This window comes from Artemia franciscana, chromosome 4, assembly GCF_032884065.1.
Source record: "Artemia franciscana chromosome 4, ASM3288406v1, whole genome shotgun sequence".
NCBI lineage: Eukaryota > Metazoa > Arthropoda > Branchiopoda > Anostraca > Artemiidae > Artemia > Artemia franciscana.
The window spans coordinates 21,011,137-21,030,045 of record NC_088866.1 but is presented as its reverse complement, the minus strand read 5'-3'; the positions used below and the strand labels follow the sequence as shown (position 1 = coordinate 21,030,045).

Genomic DNA, 18,909 nt, shown 5'->3' with positions numbered 1-18,909 from the left:
TGTTGCCACACAGTAGCTGTAAAAATTACCCCTCTGTTTCATAAACAAGCCAAAAACTTAACTGGAGAACAAGCCATGACAGGCCCCGTCCCACTCGGCTTAGAAAAATATAATTAAGAGAAGGAACATTAGCAGCAATTTCCCATAAAGCCCATGTTATACGTTAAATGTGCACCATTTGCATCGTAGCGAGTGTTGAAAGCCTTACACTTGCGTTACGCTAAGTGTTGAAAGTGTTACGCTTGTCATAAAGATGCACTACACAACAAGGAAAAACAAGGTTATATATTTAAGAAAAATTAATAAAACTTTCAACAATGAATTGATAGTAAGCTCTTATTTTTATATCAACAATCTTTGGTGTTTCTTCTCCTTGCTATAAAGGAACAATTGGAGGTGGGTTATAAAACAAAGTGTTTTATTGGCCTCTGGAACCAATTATAAATTAAAATCTGTTACAGCTGGTTCAGAAACCCTAGGCTGTACATTTAAAACAACCCCAAAAGAAAGAGAAATTACAGCAAAATATCTTTCTGTATTTCTTGATATTTTTTTTATATTTACCTTTCCAAATCAAACAAATACAACGTGGAGACAATAGGGAAAATTTTTTCCAAGACAATGGATTGTCTAAATTTTGAATGGATTAAACAATGGATTGTCAAATATTTCGGCCCTATGTCCAAGGGCCGTCTTCAGCACAATACAAGAATAAGAGAGAAATTATATATATATATATATATATATATATATATATATATATAAAAGAACTTACATCAAATTGTGAGAATTAAAACTGATTAGTTAAAAACACTTATTAAAACATTTTTTTTTTTAAATATAGCCCTAGCATCCTTACTTCAGCGAAGTTCAACCAGGACTGGCGAAAAGAATGAAATGAAGAAATATAAACTCATTCAAACTAAAGAGAATAAAATGATTAGATGCAATTTCTTAAAGCTAATCTTGCTTGTTTAGCAGCCTGTCTCAAAGGCCTTTTCGTAGTTGGTTCAGTACTATTATAAATTGGTTTAGTAAAATATTTTGTTAGATCATTTTTAATTAAATTTGAGTATAAAGAATTTAGTGAGTATTCCCCCAAGTCCCTGTTCAAAGAAATATTTTTATTTATTTTGAGATTAATTTCAATTGATTCTCGAACCACCTGTTTTATTCCCAAATCATTACTAATGAGTGAAGAGTTTTCAAAAAGTATCATGTGGGACGGATTATTAAATATATGCCAGCCTAGAGCAGAATCAAAGGAGTTGTTGGAACCATTTGAAATTAAGGCCTTGTCTATGTCATGTTTATGCTGTTGTAACCTTTTGTCTAGACTCTGATGGGTCCTGCCGACATAGTATTTTCCTCAATCACAGGGTATTTGATAGACCCCTCTTTGGCGAGTAACTGGGGTCTTATCTTTACCCGAATTTAAGAAATTGATGATTTTAAAATTATTAGTAAAAACTACGTACAGATTATTTTTTGTGCAAATATTTTTTAATTTTGTTGTAATCTTTGGGATCTACGGAAGATAGGCAATATTTGAGGGCTTATCAGTAGCCTCACATTGTGAAGTATCTTCTCCGATTTTACAAGAATGTCTTTTTATTCTACGGCTAATTATTTTATTTACAAAAGGAATGGGGTATCCATTACCAAAAAGAATATCTCTGATAAAATTTATTTCTGCATTTATATATGAATGGGAGCAAATATTTAGGGCACGATCAATGAGGGAAGTTACAACTGCTCTTTTAACTTGTGGGGGGTGATTTGAATTAAAGTGAAGATATCTATTGTTTTGTGTTGGCTTTCGATATATAGTAAAATCCAGTTCATCAGTATTACGAATAATTAATACATCTAAAAACGGTAGTTTATTTTCAATTTCAACTTCAAGGGTGAACTGCAAATTTCGGTCATAAGTGTTAAGATGATCTAAGAAGCCCCGAAGTTCAGCTTCCCCATAATTCCAAAGTGAAATTACGTCATCCATATAACGACCCCAATAGACATGTTTTAGAAAATAAGAATTCAATGCCCAATTCTCAAGATTCTCGACGTAAATATTTGCTAGTAGCCCGGATAAAGGTGCCCCCATGGGTAACCCATTTTTTTGCTGATAAAAAGAATCGCGAAATTGAAAATACATAGAAAACTTATTACAAATTTTAACAAGAGTACTTCACAATCAATTCCTGTCGCTGAAGTCTCGATCAAGTGGTATTTTTTTTTCTATTTTGTTTTTTAATAATTCCTCTGAAATAGTTACATCTATATTTGTATACATGGAAACAATGTCGAAACTACTAACTATTGTGTTTTCTGAAATACTTGTGTTGCTAAGTTTTTTAACTAAATTTGCCGAGTTATGAATATAGGAATTTTGAGAATACAATAAAGGTTTGAAAGCTATTGAGATTAATTTCAATTGATTCTCGAACCACCTGTTTTATTCCCAAATCATTACTAATGAGTGAAGAGTTTTCAAAAAGTATCATGTGGGACGGATTATTAAATATATGCCAGCCTAGAGCAGAATCAAAGGAGTTGTTGGAACCATTTGAAATTAAGGCCTTGTCTATGTCATTTTTATGCTGTTGTAACCTTTTGTCTAGATTCTGATGGGTCCTGCCGACATAGTATTTTCCGCAATCACAGGGTATTTGATACCCTGAATATCTACATAAATAATTTCCACTGTCTTGAAAAAGAAATTTTCCCTATTGTCTCCACGTTGTATTTGTTTGTTATGGAAAGGCAGTGTGGTCTTCGTCGCTATTTTTACCTTTCCATATCTTTCCATTTTTTGAATGCTAAATTAAGTGACAGATTTGTGTACGGTGTAGTAAAATCAAATGAATTCACTGTTAGCTGAAGCCATAGCCAATGAGTCTATCACCTATAATAATGAATTACTAACATTCCAATAAGGATTAAAGTTAGAATTTTTTTAATTCCAAAGCAATATGCTTTAAATTTGTTTCTAGTTTTCCTTAAAATTAAAGATAGGTCAATGGCTGCCATTTTGGTTGGACACCTAGCTGCCCCAGATATAAAACATGGTTTTTGGTGGATTCTTATGAAAATTTTCCATCCAATATAAGAAAGGAATCATTTTCATCAACTTGAATTTTGAGTTTTTTCAATATTATTTCTTCTATATTTTCCATTAAACTATTATCTTATATATGAGCCTTCTGTATGTATTTGTTATAATTCCTTTGATAAAATATCACAATAGAGTCTCTGACAAATTATGGCAAAATTATTACTAACTTTATCCACTGGTACGATTACAAATTCATTCTGTATATTAGTGATTGCAAGTTTCATATTAGCATCTTAAAATATTGAATTTTCTTATATTTATTTGACATTAGTTTTATGTATACTATTTCTAGCAATAGTCAAAACCAAATTCATATAATCCATTTATTTAATAATTTTCTTATTCTTACACCATTTACCAAAAAATAAATTGAAATAATTATTCAACCCACTAAGAATGCTTGCTGGCTTTATGTGGTGGGAGACACAGAATTTAGCACCCATTTTTATTATATTCTAAGAACAAGTTGCTTTACAAGGGATAAATTCCCTTTTACAACATGTTTGTAAGATTGATTTAAGTAAGGTGAAAATTCCTTGCAATTACAAACTTGTATCCAGTTACTCTCCTTGTTAAGTTTTTTAAGTAATAAATTCTAGTTAAAAATTATTTGCCCTATCGTTTTTGACAATTTATAGGATATAGGTTTTCGGGTAAATTAATATCTCCTATTTGTTTACTGCTAAAATTTTTAGATAAACATATTCCCATATGCTTATCAGATTTATTATTGTTCATTTTGTTTCAGCTAAAATGATAACTGGATTGTAAATTAATTTAGTGCTAGAATTATGCATTGTATTACCTTTTCACAATCCAGAATAATTTATTAAGTTATTCCTTGATAATTTATTTAAATATTTTTTTAATGCATCACATACCATTAGTCTTAAATAACTGGTATAAATTGGATGCATTGAAATAGCTGGTATAAATAAAATTATTTTTCTCTTCTTTAGCTACGTTTTTTAGGTCCAGATTTTCTAAAATTGTAATTTTAAGATTAGATAAATTACTGTGGAAATCTCTTTTGAAATGGACAGTAAATGCTTCGGTAATGTCTTTGTTGGTCTTCAAAGTGGTTTCTGTTGTTGTAAGTTTGCAAGTTGTGTTGCAAGTTTCTGTTGTGGTTGGTAGTAGGCAGTATCTTTGAGTTATAAATCTTATTATTACCAGCCATTTGATTTATAAAGGAATGAATTTCACTTGAAGGAACATTATGGTCAGTCTCGGCTGAGAAGTCATTCCAGGCTGAGCGTTTGACCTTTAAAACTGTTTTCTTCACTAAAGCTTCAGCCTTCCTAAGAGCAATGAAAGTTTCATGGCTTGGATGCCTCTGGGAAATGTTTCTTGCTTTCTCTTAACTTTAACTGCATTTGTGCAGTCTTGACTCCACCAGATTTTGTTAGACTTCTTTAACGAAGAAATGGGCATTTGATCAAAGAATTTCTTGATAGAGTTTTCTGCTGCTGTTAAGAGAGTGTCACTCAGTTTTTTGGCTTTAATTTCAATATCTTCCTCTAGGTTGACAGTAAAGTAATCAGTGCTATCTAATTGGTTTTTTAAGAGGGTCCAGTTTGCTGTCTTTAGATTGAATCTCATTGTCAGGGGAACAGGAGTGGATTTTGCTGCAAGGATTTCGATAAGGGTCGCAGTCTGGTCGGTCTGAAGATCTAGAACAAGAGAGATTTGGATTTCAGACTCAAGTCAGGTTGGACCAATCTGCAAATCAATCGCTGATGAGGTATTATTCCTGATATTGCAGTATGTGGGGAGATCATGCAGAGTTAGAACTGTAAAATTGTTAGAGGTAAGGATAAATTCTTCTATGTCCTTACCCGCAACGTTGGAGTGTACTCAATTTTTCCATATACGGCTATGAGAATTAAAGTCATCAAAAATGACAGTGTTTTTAGCTCTTGTTTCATCTTCAAGCAGGATTTTAATACCATTGCTGCTATCAGGATTGTAAAAGGATGAGAATTATAAGGGATGTCTATCTTGGAGATTTAAATTTACGCTGACCACATTGAACATCGATCTCATTCAGGTACTCTCTTGGGGCTATTGCTGAATACGGTATATCTTTTTTCACGAGGATTGACACTTACCCTCCTTTCCTTCCGGTTGATCTATCCTTTCTATAAAGACAGAATCCAGGTATAACTACTTGCCTGAGACTGTATAAATTTGTTTCCTGGAGGCAAACAAGATGAATGTAATGGCTCATTTGTTTTTGCTATTGAGATTCGAATAATCAAAACCAGGTCTTTGATATCCAGTTTTTTTCTGTGGAAGTTTTTCAAAACACTGAGACAAAAACATAGTTTAATGTCCTTATAGTTGGGAATGGGTTTTTCGTTCAACTAAACAAAAATACCTTGTTTTAGATTGTGTTAATATTCGGGTAGATAATCCTTCCGGAAACAAGACAAATTATTTGGTATTTCTTATTGGTTTTCTCTTTCAAAACAATGATTTTTCTTCTTTTTTTTGGCCTTGTACGAAACTAGTAAAATCTGGTTTGTAAATGCTACGAGTAATTAATAATATACCTTCATTAATAAATAATGCACCTCTATCAGGATTACTGGCTAATATCTATGTAGAACACCTTGAAAACTGAAACATCTTCACTTGCAAAATTCAGCTGGCCAAGAGAAAGACAAAGAAAAAGAATTTGGTATAGAAATTCTTTCAAATCCTCCCAGTGTAAAATTTCTCCTGAAGTGTTCCCGAGATTTCCCTCCTTCCGCAAAATTATCTCCATAGAAACCCACCCCAAGGGCGACCCCCGGCCCCTCCTAAAAAATATGAGTACATCACAGCTTAGATACCAATGTAGTTATGAAAAATCTTATCTTGCCCATGAGAAGCTTTTAGTACAGAGCTCTTAATTTGGCGCCTCCTCCAAGCCCGCGCTCTGACGCCTAGATCATACTACAACACCATAGGGGGGGGGGGGGGGAGCGCAATTTTGTTTTGCTGCATACACAGCTTAGATACCAATATTGGTATCTAAGCTGTACTGCCATTTTCCTGTCTCCAGCCACTAGCATCGCTACCGCGCACTGTGTCCCAAAAATAAATCGAGTTTTCATAACTGTATTGTTATCTATGCTATGCTGTACATTTCTTAATAAAAAATGCTATACGCAGACAATGGGGAAATTTCATCACTTATAGGCCTTTCCTCACAGGCTGTGGGAGGTCATGTTATCCGTAAAATAGTAATTGAATCTTTCAACTATGCTGAAAAAACGGCAATCTCAGAATTGTGATCGCACGACTTTGGGGAAAAAGGGACGTAGAAGGGATTTAAATGTCATCCAGTCTTTTTGGTCACTTAAAATAGACACTAGAGCTTTTAATTCCTGTTCAAATACACCCTCTCCCGATCTTCTAGTACCATTAGTTCAGTGCAATCACCCCCGGGAAAAAATACAAATAAACACGCATCCATGATCTCCTTCTGACGAAAAACACAAAATTCCGCGGTTTTATATGTAAGAGCTTGAAACTTCTGCAGGGGGATTTTCTGATATGCTGAATTTGACGGTGTGGTTTTAATTAAGCTTCCTTGACTTCAGGGAGTTTCTCACTTTTATTTAATCAAACAAATTTTATCAGGCTCGTATCTTTTGATGAATAACATTAAATATAATGATGTTATATTTTTGGAATCCGCACAATAAGTCAATTCTTTCGATTTATCTATTGATATCAAAATTCCATTTTTAAAATTTCAGCTACTATTGAGCCGATCCACTCCTTACTTACAGTTTGCCGAGTTATAGATTTAATAGGGTGGCTGAAGATCAAGCGATAGCATCTAAGGCTTTTTTATGGTAATTACGCTCTGTGGAAGTAGAGACTTAGTTTAATATGAAATATAAGGTAGCCCCACTAACTGTTTAATACCAGCTAACCTGTTTGGTTTAAGGGTTCCTGCAATGTATCTGAATTTTTAGGTTCGAAAAGCATGGTCGAATTTACAGAATTAGTATCCACATTTTGTTTTTCAAAGTTCAGTTCAGAAACTAAACCCATGGAAGAATAGGAAGATAAGTCTGCGAACCAAGCTTAGAATATAGGATGCTGCGATGATCATGGAGGTCAAATAAGATTTGGAGGCGTGGGCACTCCCAAAAACCGGAGGGGGATTTGCTAAATGTTTTCCAGAGAAATTGCCTACGGATTGTTTTGGGTACCCAACTGAGTAACTGTATTTCAAATAGTGGGCTGCATGAAAAGTGTGGTTCAATCCCGATTTTTAGGGCTATAATGAGAGAAAGGTTGAGATGGCTAGGGCACGTTCTTCACATGAAGGATGACATATTGCAAAAAATTGTCCTTTTTGCCCAACCCTCTAGGGCTGGACAGGAAATTAGATCGTCTAAAGTTGGGGTGGGAGGACGTAAAGAAAGATCTAAGGGAACTTCCCAAGAGGGTGTAAAGAGGGAGACTTTGAATAGATTGGGATGGAGGTGGAGTGCGCGTAGCTGTACTGATTTCAGGCGGTTTGGTGCTATTGCAAGTTGTTAGCAGTAGGAGTGGGTTAGAAACACTGTGAAACTTTGAGCATGAATTCTGACCTTAAATTTTTTTTGTAATCAAAGAAAAAATCGTCGAAAATCCTGGTTAGACCGGTTTAAGGCATCCCCCCCCCCAGATAATACATCCTCACTAAAAGGAAATTATTCCCAAGAATTTACTCTCCACTGAAAATTCTCCATACTCCACCCTCGCCATGCTCCAGAAACCTCCCCACGAAAATGTCCGTATGTTTCCCAATAACAAATACTATATGTAAGCAGTGGACAAATTACAAAACTTAAAAAGACACTTAAACTTCTACAATAGATATACAAAAGAGACCTTAAAAACCGCATCAAAGATGTGAAGTTGATATATACTCCCTTATGATTTCTGAGAATATTTCTGGTCTACGCGGTTATTATTAAAAAAAAAGACTAACATTTAACCCCAAAACGAGCAGCGTTTATTCATTATAGGAGAGGGTTATCCCTTCCTCATCCACACCTCCACCTCATAGTCGCAGACATGTCGTAGGGTAATCATTAAATCAGAATTTGAGAGTTCAAGTCCTTTTTTATAAATCGAAAGTGATTGGAAACGAACAACCCATGGGAGGGGACTTTCCAGGAGGGTATTCACCGAGGGAGGATTTTCCACGGGGGTGTATTTTCCGGTCGGATAAACGCCAGCTACCGGATCGACCAATGATGGAGCCAGGGGTAGGGAAATCTTTTTATTTAGATGTATTTGGTACTATAAAGAAGGAAAAGCAAGTAGGACAAATTAAAAATCTACAAATTACGGCCAATTGGCAATGCAAATGGCCAATACCCATACAAATTACAGGTATTGCCAGCACGTGTGAGTATATTTGATCTGAACACTTATATATCTTGTCCTAAAAATTACTTGCTCTAAAAATAAAAGCCCTACAACTGAAAAACAGATACAGGGAAGTTGGATGAGCGGAACAAAATTGAAAATAAATATAGCTAAAGCAGCTTTTCAAATTTAAAATCGAACGCAAGTCCCCTTAACTATATCTGATTTTTTTTTTCGGGAGAAGAGGGAAATGCTCTAGAACTAAAAAAACATATCCCTTTGAAGTTGGTGTATTGGCAGGATAAAAAAGAACAAGAAATTTGACATAAATAAAATAACAAATTCTTCTAAGTCAAAAATCAAATGCAAGTTGTCTGGGAGTCATAAACCCCCTAACGATGTCCTCTGTGATAGATTCTTTTCTGGTCTGATGGTCTAGAACGACGGGAGTTAATTTCTCAATTAAAATCTTCTTAATTTCTCCGCTTAACATTGCTCCACTAGAATAATCCTGTAAAAAAAAAACTTTTAACATACATACACGCATATATATATATCTTGAATCTTGAGATATGGTTAAATTCTTCTTGACACTTTAAATGATCTAAAAGCTGTTGCTCAATATCATCACCAGCAAAGCATAGATAGCCAGGCGGGAGTTTGAGCTTGCAGACGAAGTAGATTACCCTATTGGCACAGCGTGAGAGACTCGAGCTGCACAGTAGGGGGTTGGGGTGGCAGTTTGAGAAACCAGAGAATCTCCAAGTTCCATACCCTATCGAGCGTTCAATTTAGAGAGGTGTTTTATCTGGACAGCATCTACATTAATCATTTGCGTCTAAGTTATAGACGTAGGCTGCTGAGGAAGAATCAATTCATACTAAGGTAAGGCTGGGTGTTTGTGATCTGGACCTAGGGTGTCCAAGACACTGGGTGTGTGAGGCTGGGTGATCTTCGGATAGTCAAATAGTGTTCTCCAAAGACAATGTTGACCTGTTGCTGAAATTATTCCCAAGCTGATATTTCTGTATCTAAGTTTGAGAGCCCTGGCGAAATATAATTCGGTAAAGCATATTCAATAAATAAACGAGTGTATTTGCTCCCAACCGCAAAATATTAAAAAGAGTTGAATACCCTAAGAGATTCATTAAAGAAGTTAAAATATCCAGTTAAAAAAAGAAATCCTTCAATAGTTGATATCGACTATGGCAAAGTTATATTATAGTTGAGACGAATTTCGAGATTTACATTGTGATTGTTTTAGTTACTAACTCAATTCAATAGCTAAAGCTTTAAAATAAAGACAGAAAAATGTCATCATCACTCACTAGTTTCACATCTATCAATATTTTTAGAGATAATTTAAACCACCGTGCTTTTGGGACAAAAATCTAAGAAACTTTAGTGAAAAATGTGAAAATTGAATATTAATTCAATGTCATCTTCATAGTTATGTGATCTAAAATTAAATCCCAGACTATATATTTAAATTTCATCTTTAACGCCATGTATTTGGAACATCAAAATCACGCGAATCTACAGGGTGATTAGTCATGCAAAATGCAAAAATTAGGTCAGAGTTTAAATACGTGCTGGGCATATCTAAATGACATCATTTTTCTTACAATTAAATCTCAGGCTATATAAATGTCATCTTCAACGCCATGTGTTTGGAACATCAAAAACGCGTGAATCTAAAGGGTGATTAGTCATGCAAAATCTTGGTCAAAGTTTAAATACGAGCTGGGCTATATCTAAATGTCATCATTTTTCTTAAAATTAAATCTCAGGCTATATATTTAAATGTCATCTTCAACGCCATGTGTTTGGAACATCAAAAACGCGCGAATCTACAGGGTGATCAGTCGTGCAAAATCTTGGGTCATAGTTTAAATACATGCTGGGCTATATCTAAATGGCATCACTTTTCCTAAATGAAATCTCAGATTATATATTTAAATGGTTATTTTGACAAAGTCAATAAAAAAGTTATTTTTAAACACTCAGTATTTACTGCAATGATAAGAGATTTTTGTCGTTTTTGGCCTCGCAAAAATTTTCTAAGCCAGACAAATTCTTCCTTTTAAAGACAACTGCTTCTAAATGACAGTAAAAAAACCCAAAACACATTTTTAGTTTTTTTACTCTTTTGCAGCGGCTATATATCACCGCTGTTACGCTTTAAGGTCGCATCAGACATTTTCAGACTTAAGAGAAAATTACAAAAAACCATTTGCAAAGCTGTTCCCATAGGGAAGATCAGTAGGAGAATAGATCAGGAGTACTGAATTGTGGTCGAACATAATTTTCCCGGTTGGTCCTCCCTTTAATGGCAGCTTACCAAATGGTTTCGGCAATTATTCCTGGAGATTTAAAATGTCAAGATATGAACTTTACGCGCAATAGCAACGACATTGACCAATGCATCACCTCTTGAGCTCCTGATACTAGATGATTCCGATGGTGTCAGAGTCTTTGCCACAGTTGAACAGCAATGTCATTGTACAATACATCCCCTCTTGAATTCCTGGTGCCGACAGTGTAGTAATGACATTATTGTTAATTCAAGTAATAAAAAAAAGTAATGCTTACCTGTCTAATTTTTTCTAATTTTTCATCATTTTCTTCAAAATAAGTTAAATATTGAAATGCTATATCAACTGAGCAATCGCCACCCTTTTCCCGGTGCTCTTCTACCGTATCTCGGCCACCAGAGTAAGCATACTTATTTATCTGAAACATAAATTACTATGAAAAACGCGAGTAGGGTTCTTAATGTCAATAATATGAGCTAAATGTTTGTGACAAACAATTTGTGTTACGAACAAGAGGAAAAGAAAGATTATTGTTCCACATTTCTGTGTTTTAACGCAACTAATTCTGTTGGGTTATTTTGTAAAGTATTTTTGAAAGCCACTCCCATAATTCCTGGTCCTCTTTTATGATTCGAAATATAACAATTAAGAAACTAGAGATAAAATATTCAGTAACTCATAAGCAGCATAAAGAGCGAAATTACTTCCATGAAGTATTTGTAGACTTTGTTGTTGTTTTCCTTTCACTCCAATTCGCATGGAAGGATTTGTGGAAGAAAGCTTAAAATGGGCATGCTTATTCGATTGGAAATTGAAAATTTCAGTGTTCTTTCTAAAAGAAAATAATAAGGCAAGCATTACACCACCCACGGTAATTTTTTTTTCCTCGCCCCCAAGAAACATCAAAAAAATTTGAGATATTACATCGTCCTCAAAATAGTCGAAAGATTTAGCAACTGCACTTCCAACAATGACATGAATCCCCATAGACACTGAACCTTCCGAAAGTCAGATCATTAAGGCTTTACTGAAAACCAAGTGTATTTCTAATGTTTTCATCAATTTCTCAACTTAAAGAACAAATATTTTGATTGATTTGTTAACTTTAATTAGAAATCAGTAGATTGTTAATGTTTGAATTTTTACATGTAGTTGAATTTACCGAATGATTTCTTGTTATTTGTTTCGACGGTTTCGGACAACTATATTGGTAAAACTTGGTGGTACATTAAGCGCTCCATAATTTTAAAACAACCAAAATAAAAGTAGAAAATGGCAGTTTTCAGTTATGAATAGAGCTCAAATAGGTTCAGGAGAAAAATATTTTTAAATTGGCATCCTTGTTTCAATAAACTTCTATAATGGAGATAGAACCTTAAAAAGCACTCAAAATAACTGCGCCTGCCACTGGTACTAGAGATCAGTCGCAGTAGAAACTGATCTGAATCCTGGTAATACTAAAAAAAACTTCAACGTAATGTTGTTTAAAACTTGTGAATGTCATTGTTAAGGTCAATCTCCAGACGATGTACAGATTACACAGACAATTTTTGTGTCCTTGATTAGAATGTTATCAAAATTAATGAATTAGTCGATGTTCTAAGAGTATATAATGTAAAGATAGATTTAAAAACAAAGATTAAGAAAAATAAATCTCAAAGCTCAAAAATAAATGAGAACTAAGACTAAAAGACTATTGATACCCTATTTTCGGGTGAATTTCAAATTACAAAAATTCGCCAAAGTTAGTAGTCTTATCAGGGTGAACAACCACTTTCTGAAAAAACTTCGGCTCGATATTTCAGAGAATGTAGTAGAGCAAGGTATCTTAGGGAAACACAAAGGGTACTTGAGAATATGGTATCAAAATGGAATGTAAAACTCTCCTTGATTAGATTGACAGTTTGAATGTCCTAGATCAAAATATTAGGAAAACAAATAAATTTATGGAAGTTTTGAGAGCTTACAATACAAGAAAAGGTATGCAAATTAATGTTAAGAAGAAGAAGAATAAGTCGTTTAGACTTAAGACAAAGGGCGAAGAAGTGATGTCGGATAACGAGAAAATAAAACCCAAAAAAGAATAGCATATTTTGGACTTTCTGCTTTAGATTTATTATTTTTGAAAACTTTAGTGCTTTCTTATTTCTATTTAATTTTATTTTTAGTCCAGTAGTTTTTATGTAAGTCATTTGATTTGATAAATTTGTTCTATCCAATTCTGATATTAATTAATTAATTAATTTTATTAATTTTATTTTTCACCAACACGATACATAAAGTAAATATGGTGGAGTAAGAATAAATAAAAAAAAAGAAGAGAAAAACAAATACACACAAATAGTCAACGAAAAAAACGGATAAGATGGTGGTGAGGGGATAGGCGCGCAGAAGCGCCTATCCCCATATATTTTTAAATACATAAAAATACATATATTTTTTGTATGTTATCTAATCAGAAATTTTAACTTTTTTCGTATGTCCCAGTTATTGTTAATTACTTATTAATTCATTACTTAATTAATTATTCCTGATTAATTTTTGAACTTCTATGCTTCGAACTTTACACAAATTTCAGTTTATAGCAACCTTTATGAAAAAGATGAAGTTGAAAATTCATCTTAAATGAATTCCTATTCTCTCCCCAACCACAAATGAACTTATTTCTTTTCAATATGTGAAAAATGTCGTCCGGCCAAGTCGACTACATAAATCTATAAAGATTATCCTCCAATTTTGTTGAAGGTAAAAGAAAAGGACAAAATAAATAATATAATTTATTTTTCCCTGGTACACAATATAGTAAAAATAGTGTTGTATAGGAAAAGGAGGAAAAGAAACCACAGGACGAAGAAATTCAACAAAAAGACAAACAATAAAAATACAAAAGTGGATAGTTTCACTTACCTAAGTAGCATTAATAGTAAAGATGGTTGATGCAGTGAAGATACAAAAAAAGCAAAATGGCGAAGGTATTTTTACACAGTTGAAAAAAGTTTGGAAGAAAGGAAGGATAAAACTTAAAACCGCAAATAAGGTTCCTAGAGGTAATAGTAATGACAGTGTTCAAGTATGGCTTTGGAAATGCTACGATCCGGAAATTGGAGGAAGATAGACTAGAGATTTTTCAGAGAGTTTTTGGGTACCCGTTTCAACAACCGCATATAAAATAATAAGCTACCATCAAGAGCCTCAGCAGAAAATTTTCCAGGGGAGAGGGGCAGACGCTAAAATAGCAGTGATGGTTGGGTGACAGTTGGGGTGGTTTAGGGCACCAAACTACGACTTTAACCTTAAGAGGACGAATTTGCAATCAATTCAAAATTCTGAAAAGCTAATTGGTTTATAAATATCAATAACTATATTTTAGGCGTTCCAGTTGCAAAAGAAGTAATGCCAAACGGTGGCAATACTGGGTTCAACCAAATTGATTCGCTTTATTTGTAATGAAATTAGGCTATGTTTGGTGATCTGTGTATTCAAATGAATATATGTAATGTAATCCTAGGTTGTGATTGCTCCAGTTATCTAGAAGATCAAAAGTCTCACAGAATTTCCATCCATACAAACAATAATACTCCTTTTCATCCAACTGAAGTTCTTTAGTAGTAATATAAACAAGGACTTTTCACCAAAATTAATCTTTTTCAAAGTAAAAACTAGATTAATACAATCACTCCTGTAAAAAGAAAAAATTGATAATAAAACACAAAAAACGAGTCCGTTCAGGGGGTAGAGAAATTCCCAGCATTCCTTCCAGGGAAAATATTTCTGATTATAGTGGCCTTCTATGTCAGCTCATGGGTACTCTTGCCATGTAAGCAAAAGTTGACGGCATATTTTTACCAAAATTGCCTCTAGTTAAGCTGTTTTCCTTGTGTTTTCTATAATTATACAGACTTTCTTGTGTACTAATAACTGCACTAATTACTAATAAACAAACGCATATTTAGGATCACCATAAAAAGCTGATTCTTTGATTGAATATTATCAAACAGTTCGTGGTAACGAACTGTAGTAAGGAGCGACCCCGCTCAATAGTAACCGAAACTCTAAAAATAGTTACATCAAAAGAATCGCATTTTAATGCTGATTTTAAATATATAACTTTCATCAAGATTATTCTTACCTATCAAAAGTTACGAGCCTGAGAAAATTTGCCTCATTTTAGAAAATAGGGGGAACACCCCCTAAAAGTCATACGTTCAGAGAACCTTACTGTAGAAGTTTCAAGCTCCTATCTACAAAAATGTGGAATTTCGCATTTTTTGGCCAGAAGACAAATCACGGATACGTGTTTATTTGTTTTTTTTTCCAGGGGTGATCGTATCGACCCAGTAGTCCTAGAATGTCACGAGAGGGCTCATTCTAACAGAAATTAAAAGTTCTAGTGCCCTTTTTAAGTGACTAAAAAAATCGGAGGGCATCTTGGCCCCTTCCACGCTCATTTTTCCCCAAAGTCACCGGATCAAAATTCTGAGATAGCCATTTTATTCACCATAGTCGACAAACCTAATAACTATGTCTTTGGGGACAATCTACTCCCCCGCAGTCCCCGTGGGAGGGGTTGCAAGTTACAAACTTTGACCTGTGTTTACTTATAGTAATGGTTACTGGGAAGTGTACGGACGTTTTCAGGGGGATTTTTTTGGTTTGAGAGGGAGAGTTGAGGTGGGGGGGGGGTTACGTGGGAGTATCTTTCTATGGAAAAACTTCTCATGGGGGAAGAGACTTTCAATGAAGGGGGCGCAGGATTTTTTAGCATTATTTTTAAAAAAACAATGAAAAGATATATATGAAAAGTTTTTTTCTACTGAAAGTGAGGAGCAGCATTAAAACTTAAAACGAGCAGAAATTATTGCGCATATGAGGGGTTTACCTCCTCGTAGTACCTCGCTCTTTACACTAAAGTATTTTTAGTAATTTCAACTATTTATTCTACGGCCTTTGTGATTCAAGGGTCATTCTTAAGGAATTGTGACAGAATTTTAAGCTTTAGTGTAAAGAGCGAGGTATCGACGAAGGGTGAACTCCCTCATATACGCAATATAAACATACGAATATAGAAGTTCGTTACGTAAGTTAATCCGTAAATTACGTCTATTTTTTACTAATGAAAATGTTCGTAAAAAAATTTAAAGTTCTAGTTGCCTTTTTAAGCAATCAAAAAATTGGAGGGCAAGCAGGCTTCCTCCCTCTCTCCTTTTTTCTCAAAATCTTCCGATTAAAACTATGAGAAAGCCATTTAGCCAAAAAAAAATTGTTATGCAAATTTTGTTTTAATTATTTATGTACGGAGAGCCAATATCAAAACATGCATTAATTAAACAAGAGCTAAGAGCTCATATGGCACTTGTGACGAGGCGAGAAGAGCTAAGAGCCAAGAGATCATATGGTATGAGCTCTAACAAAATTCTATGAATCAATAGATTGATTATCCAAGTGTTTTTCCAAGATTTTCCTCTCCAACTCCCCCCAATGTCAAAAGATCTGGTTGGGATTTGAAATAAGAGCTCTGAGGAATGAATTCCTTCTATAAATCAAATTTCATTAAGATCCGATCATCTATTCGTAAGATAAAAATACCCCAATTTTCACGTTTTCCAAGAATTCCGGTTTCCCCCTCCAACTCCCCCCAATGTCAAAGGATCTGGTAGGAATTTAAAATTAGAACTTAAAGCACAAGATCCTTCTAAATATCAAATTTCATTAAGATCTGGTCACCCTTTCGTCAGTTACAAATACCTCAATTTTCAAAATTACCCCCCCCCCCTCCAATTCCACCAAAGAGAGCAGATCCGGTCCGGTTATGTCAGTCACGTATTTTAGACAGGTTTCTATTCTTCCCATCCAGTTTTATCCTGATCTCACCGCTTTAAGTATTTTCTAAGATTTCCGGTCCCCCCAACTGCCCCCCCCCACCCAATTACGCTTGATCCGGTTGAGATTTAAAATAAGAGATCTGAGTTACGAGGTCCTTCTAAATATGAAGTTTCATGAAGATCCGATCCCTCCTTCGTAAGTTAAAATACGTATTTTTTCTTGTTTTTCAGAATTAGCCCCCCCCCAATAGAGCGGATCCGTTCCAATTATGTAAATCACGTATGTAAGACTTCTGCTCTTATTTTTCCCACCAAGTTTCATCCCGATCCCTCCAATCTAAGCGTTTTCCATGATTTTAGGTTCCCCACCCCAAACTTCCCCCAATGTCACCAGATCCGGTCAGGATTTAAAATAAGAGCTTTGAGAAACGATATCCTTCTAAATATAAAATTTCATTGAGATCCGATCACCCGTTCGTAAGTTAAAAATACCTTTTTTTTCTAATTTTTCAGAATTAAACCCTCCCCCAACTACCCCAAAGAGAGCGGATCCGTTCCGGTTATGTCCATCATGTATCTAGGACTTGTGCTTATTTTTTCCACCAAGTTTCATCCCGATCCCTCCACTCTAAGTGTTTTCAAAATTTTAGGTTTCCCCTCCCAACTCCCCCCCCCCCCCATGTCACCAGATCCGGTCGGGTTTAAAATAAGAGCTCTGAGACACGATATCCTTCTAAATATCAATTTCATTGAGATCCGATCGCCCGTTCGTAAGTTAAAAATACCTCATTTTTTTCTAATTTTTTCAGAATTGCTGCCAAATTTCATCGTCCTAGCTTAGTCTGGAAGTGCCTAAAGTAGCAAAACCGGGACCGACAGACCGACCGACAGAATTGGCGATTGCTATATGTCACTTGGTTAATACCAAGTGCCATAAAAACGTCCAGAAATCAAATAAAAAAAAAAAAATTTTTTTAATGAAAGTAAGGAGCGACATTAAAACTTAAAACAAGCAGAAATTACTCCGTATATGAAAGGGGCTTTACCTCCTCAACGCCCCGCTCCTTACGCTAAAAGTTTTTTACTGTTTTAAGAAGTAGAAGAAGAAGTAGAAGTAGAAATAGAAGAAGTGTTTTACTGTTTTGTAAGTAGTTTGGTCATGTATTAAGACAAATGACGAAAGGTTACGAAAAAAACTGCAATGATAACCAGAATGGTTTGGGTCCTTCCTCTCAGAGAGATCTCAGTATGTTTTGGTTAACCGTACTTCTTCCTCTACTTTGCCTGTATTGAAAGGTGTCCCACAAGGCTCTGTGCTTGGACCACTTTTGTTTCTAATTTACATTAATGATCTTGTTGATGGTTTTCATCCCCATGTTCACCCTGTTCTTTTTGCTGATGACAGTAACTTTTTCATTGCTGCAATGGACCTGCCATCTTCCACTTGTATAACTCAAGGTCTTGTTGTTGAAGTAAAGGATTGGTGCTGGTCAAATGGTATGGCTCTTAACAGCCGAAAGAGTGCTATTGTCAACTTCAGGACCCCTTACCGTATGAGAGACGTACAAGAGCCAATCACCCGACTTTTGGGAACGATATTATACCACAAGCTACAATGGTGAAATTTCTTGGTGTGTATCTTGACTGTGTTCTTTCTTTTAAACCGCATATAACTCACACCCGTTCCTTAATCCTCCGCCAGTCTTCAATGTTGCACCGGATTAACTCATTTCTTCCTCCTGATATTATGGTTTCTCTTTATTATGCTTTTATTTATCCTTACCTTGCTTATTGCTGCTCTGTCTGGGGTAATACTAATAAATCTCTTCTCTGTTCACTTCAAAGAGCCCAAAATAGGGCAGTGAAGGCTACTTTTCTTCTCCCTCGGCTTTACCCTTCCTCTTACCTTTATAATGTGACTGGAATAGCTCCGCTGGATCATATTATAGGTAAAAGTACTCTTTATTTTGCGCGTCCTGCTTTTCTAAGTACTCTCCCACCGCCCCTACAGCAGTTTTTCTCACGGACAGGCTCAGGTAGGTACTTTTCTTCTTTACGTAATTCTTCTCGACGATTTATTTTACCAAAACGATCTTCTACAGCAGCCCAGAGGTCTCCAGTATATCAATCAATTCTATTATGGAACTCCATCCTTTCGGATGTCCCTCTTTTTCTTTCTGCAAAAGCATTATTTCGTCGGGTCTTTCCAATTCAATAATTTTTCTCTCTCTTTATTAATCCTTTCCTAATTTGTATGTCTCTTCTCTTCTTTTAAAATCATTTTCAGCTATAC

At 34.9% G+C, this 18,909-nt stretch overlaps 1 protein-coding gene across 2 annotated transcripts in view; it reads right to left on the bottom strand.

The window, feature by feature from the left end:
* Positions 1 to 8,753: 8,753 nt before the first annotated feature.
* LOC136026137 (tryptophan--tRNA ligase, cytoplasmic-like) overlaps positions 8,754 to 18,909 on the bottom strand; it is a 69,134-nt gene continuing 58,978 nt past the window's right edge. For both annotated transcript variants that reach the window (XM_065702438.1, XM_065702437.1), the window contains exons 7-8: positions 11,072 to 11,212; positions 8,754 to 8,990 (exon numbers count right to left, since the gene is read on the bottom strand). In XM_065702438.1, the coding sequence (XP_065558510.1) occupies positions 8,832 to 8,990; positions 11,072 to 11,212 (300 nt within the window). In that variant the 3' untranslated portion in view covers positions 8,754 to 8,831. The remainder of the gene's footprint in view (positions 8,991 to 11,071; positions 11,213 to 18,909) is intronic.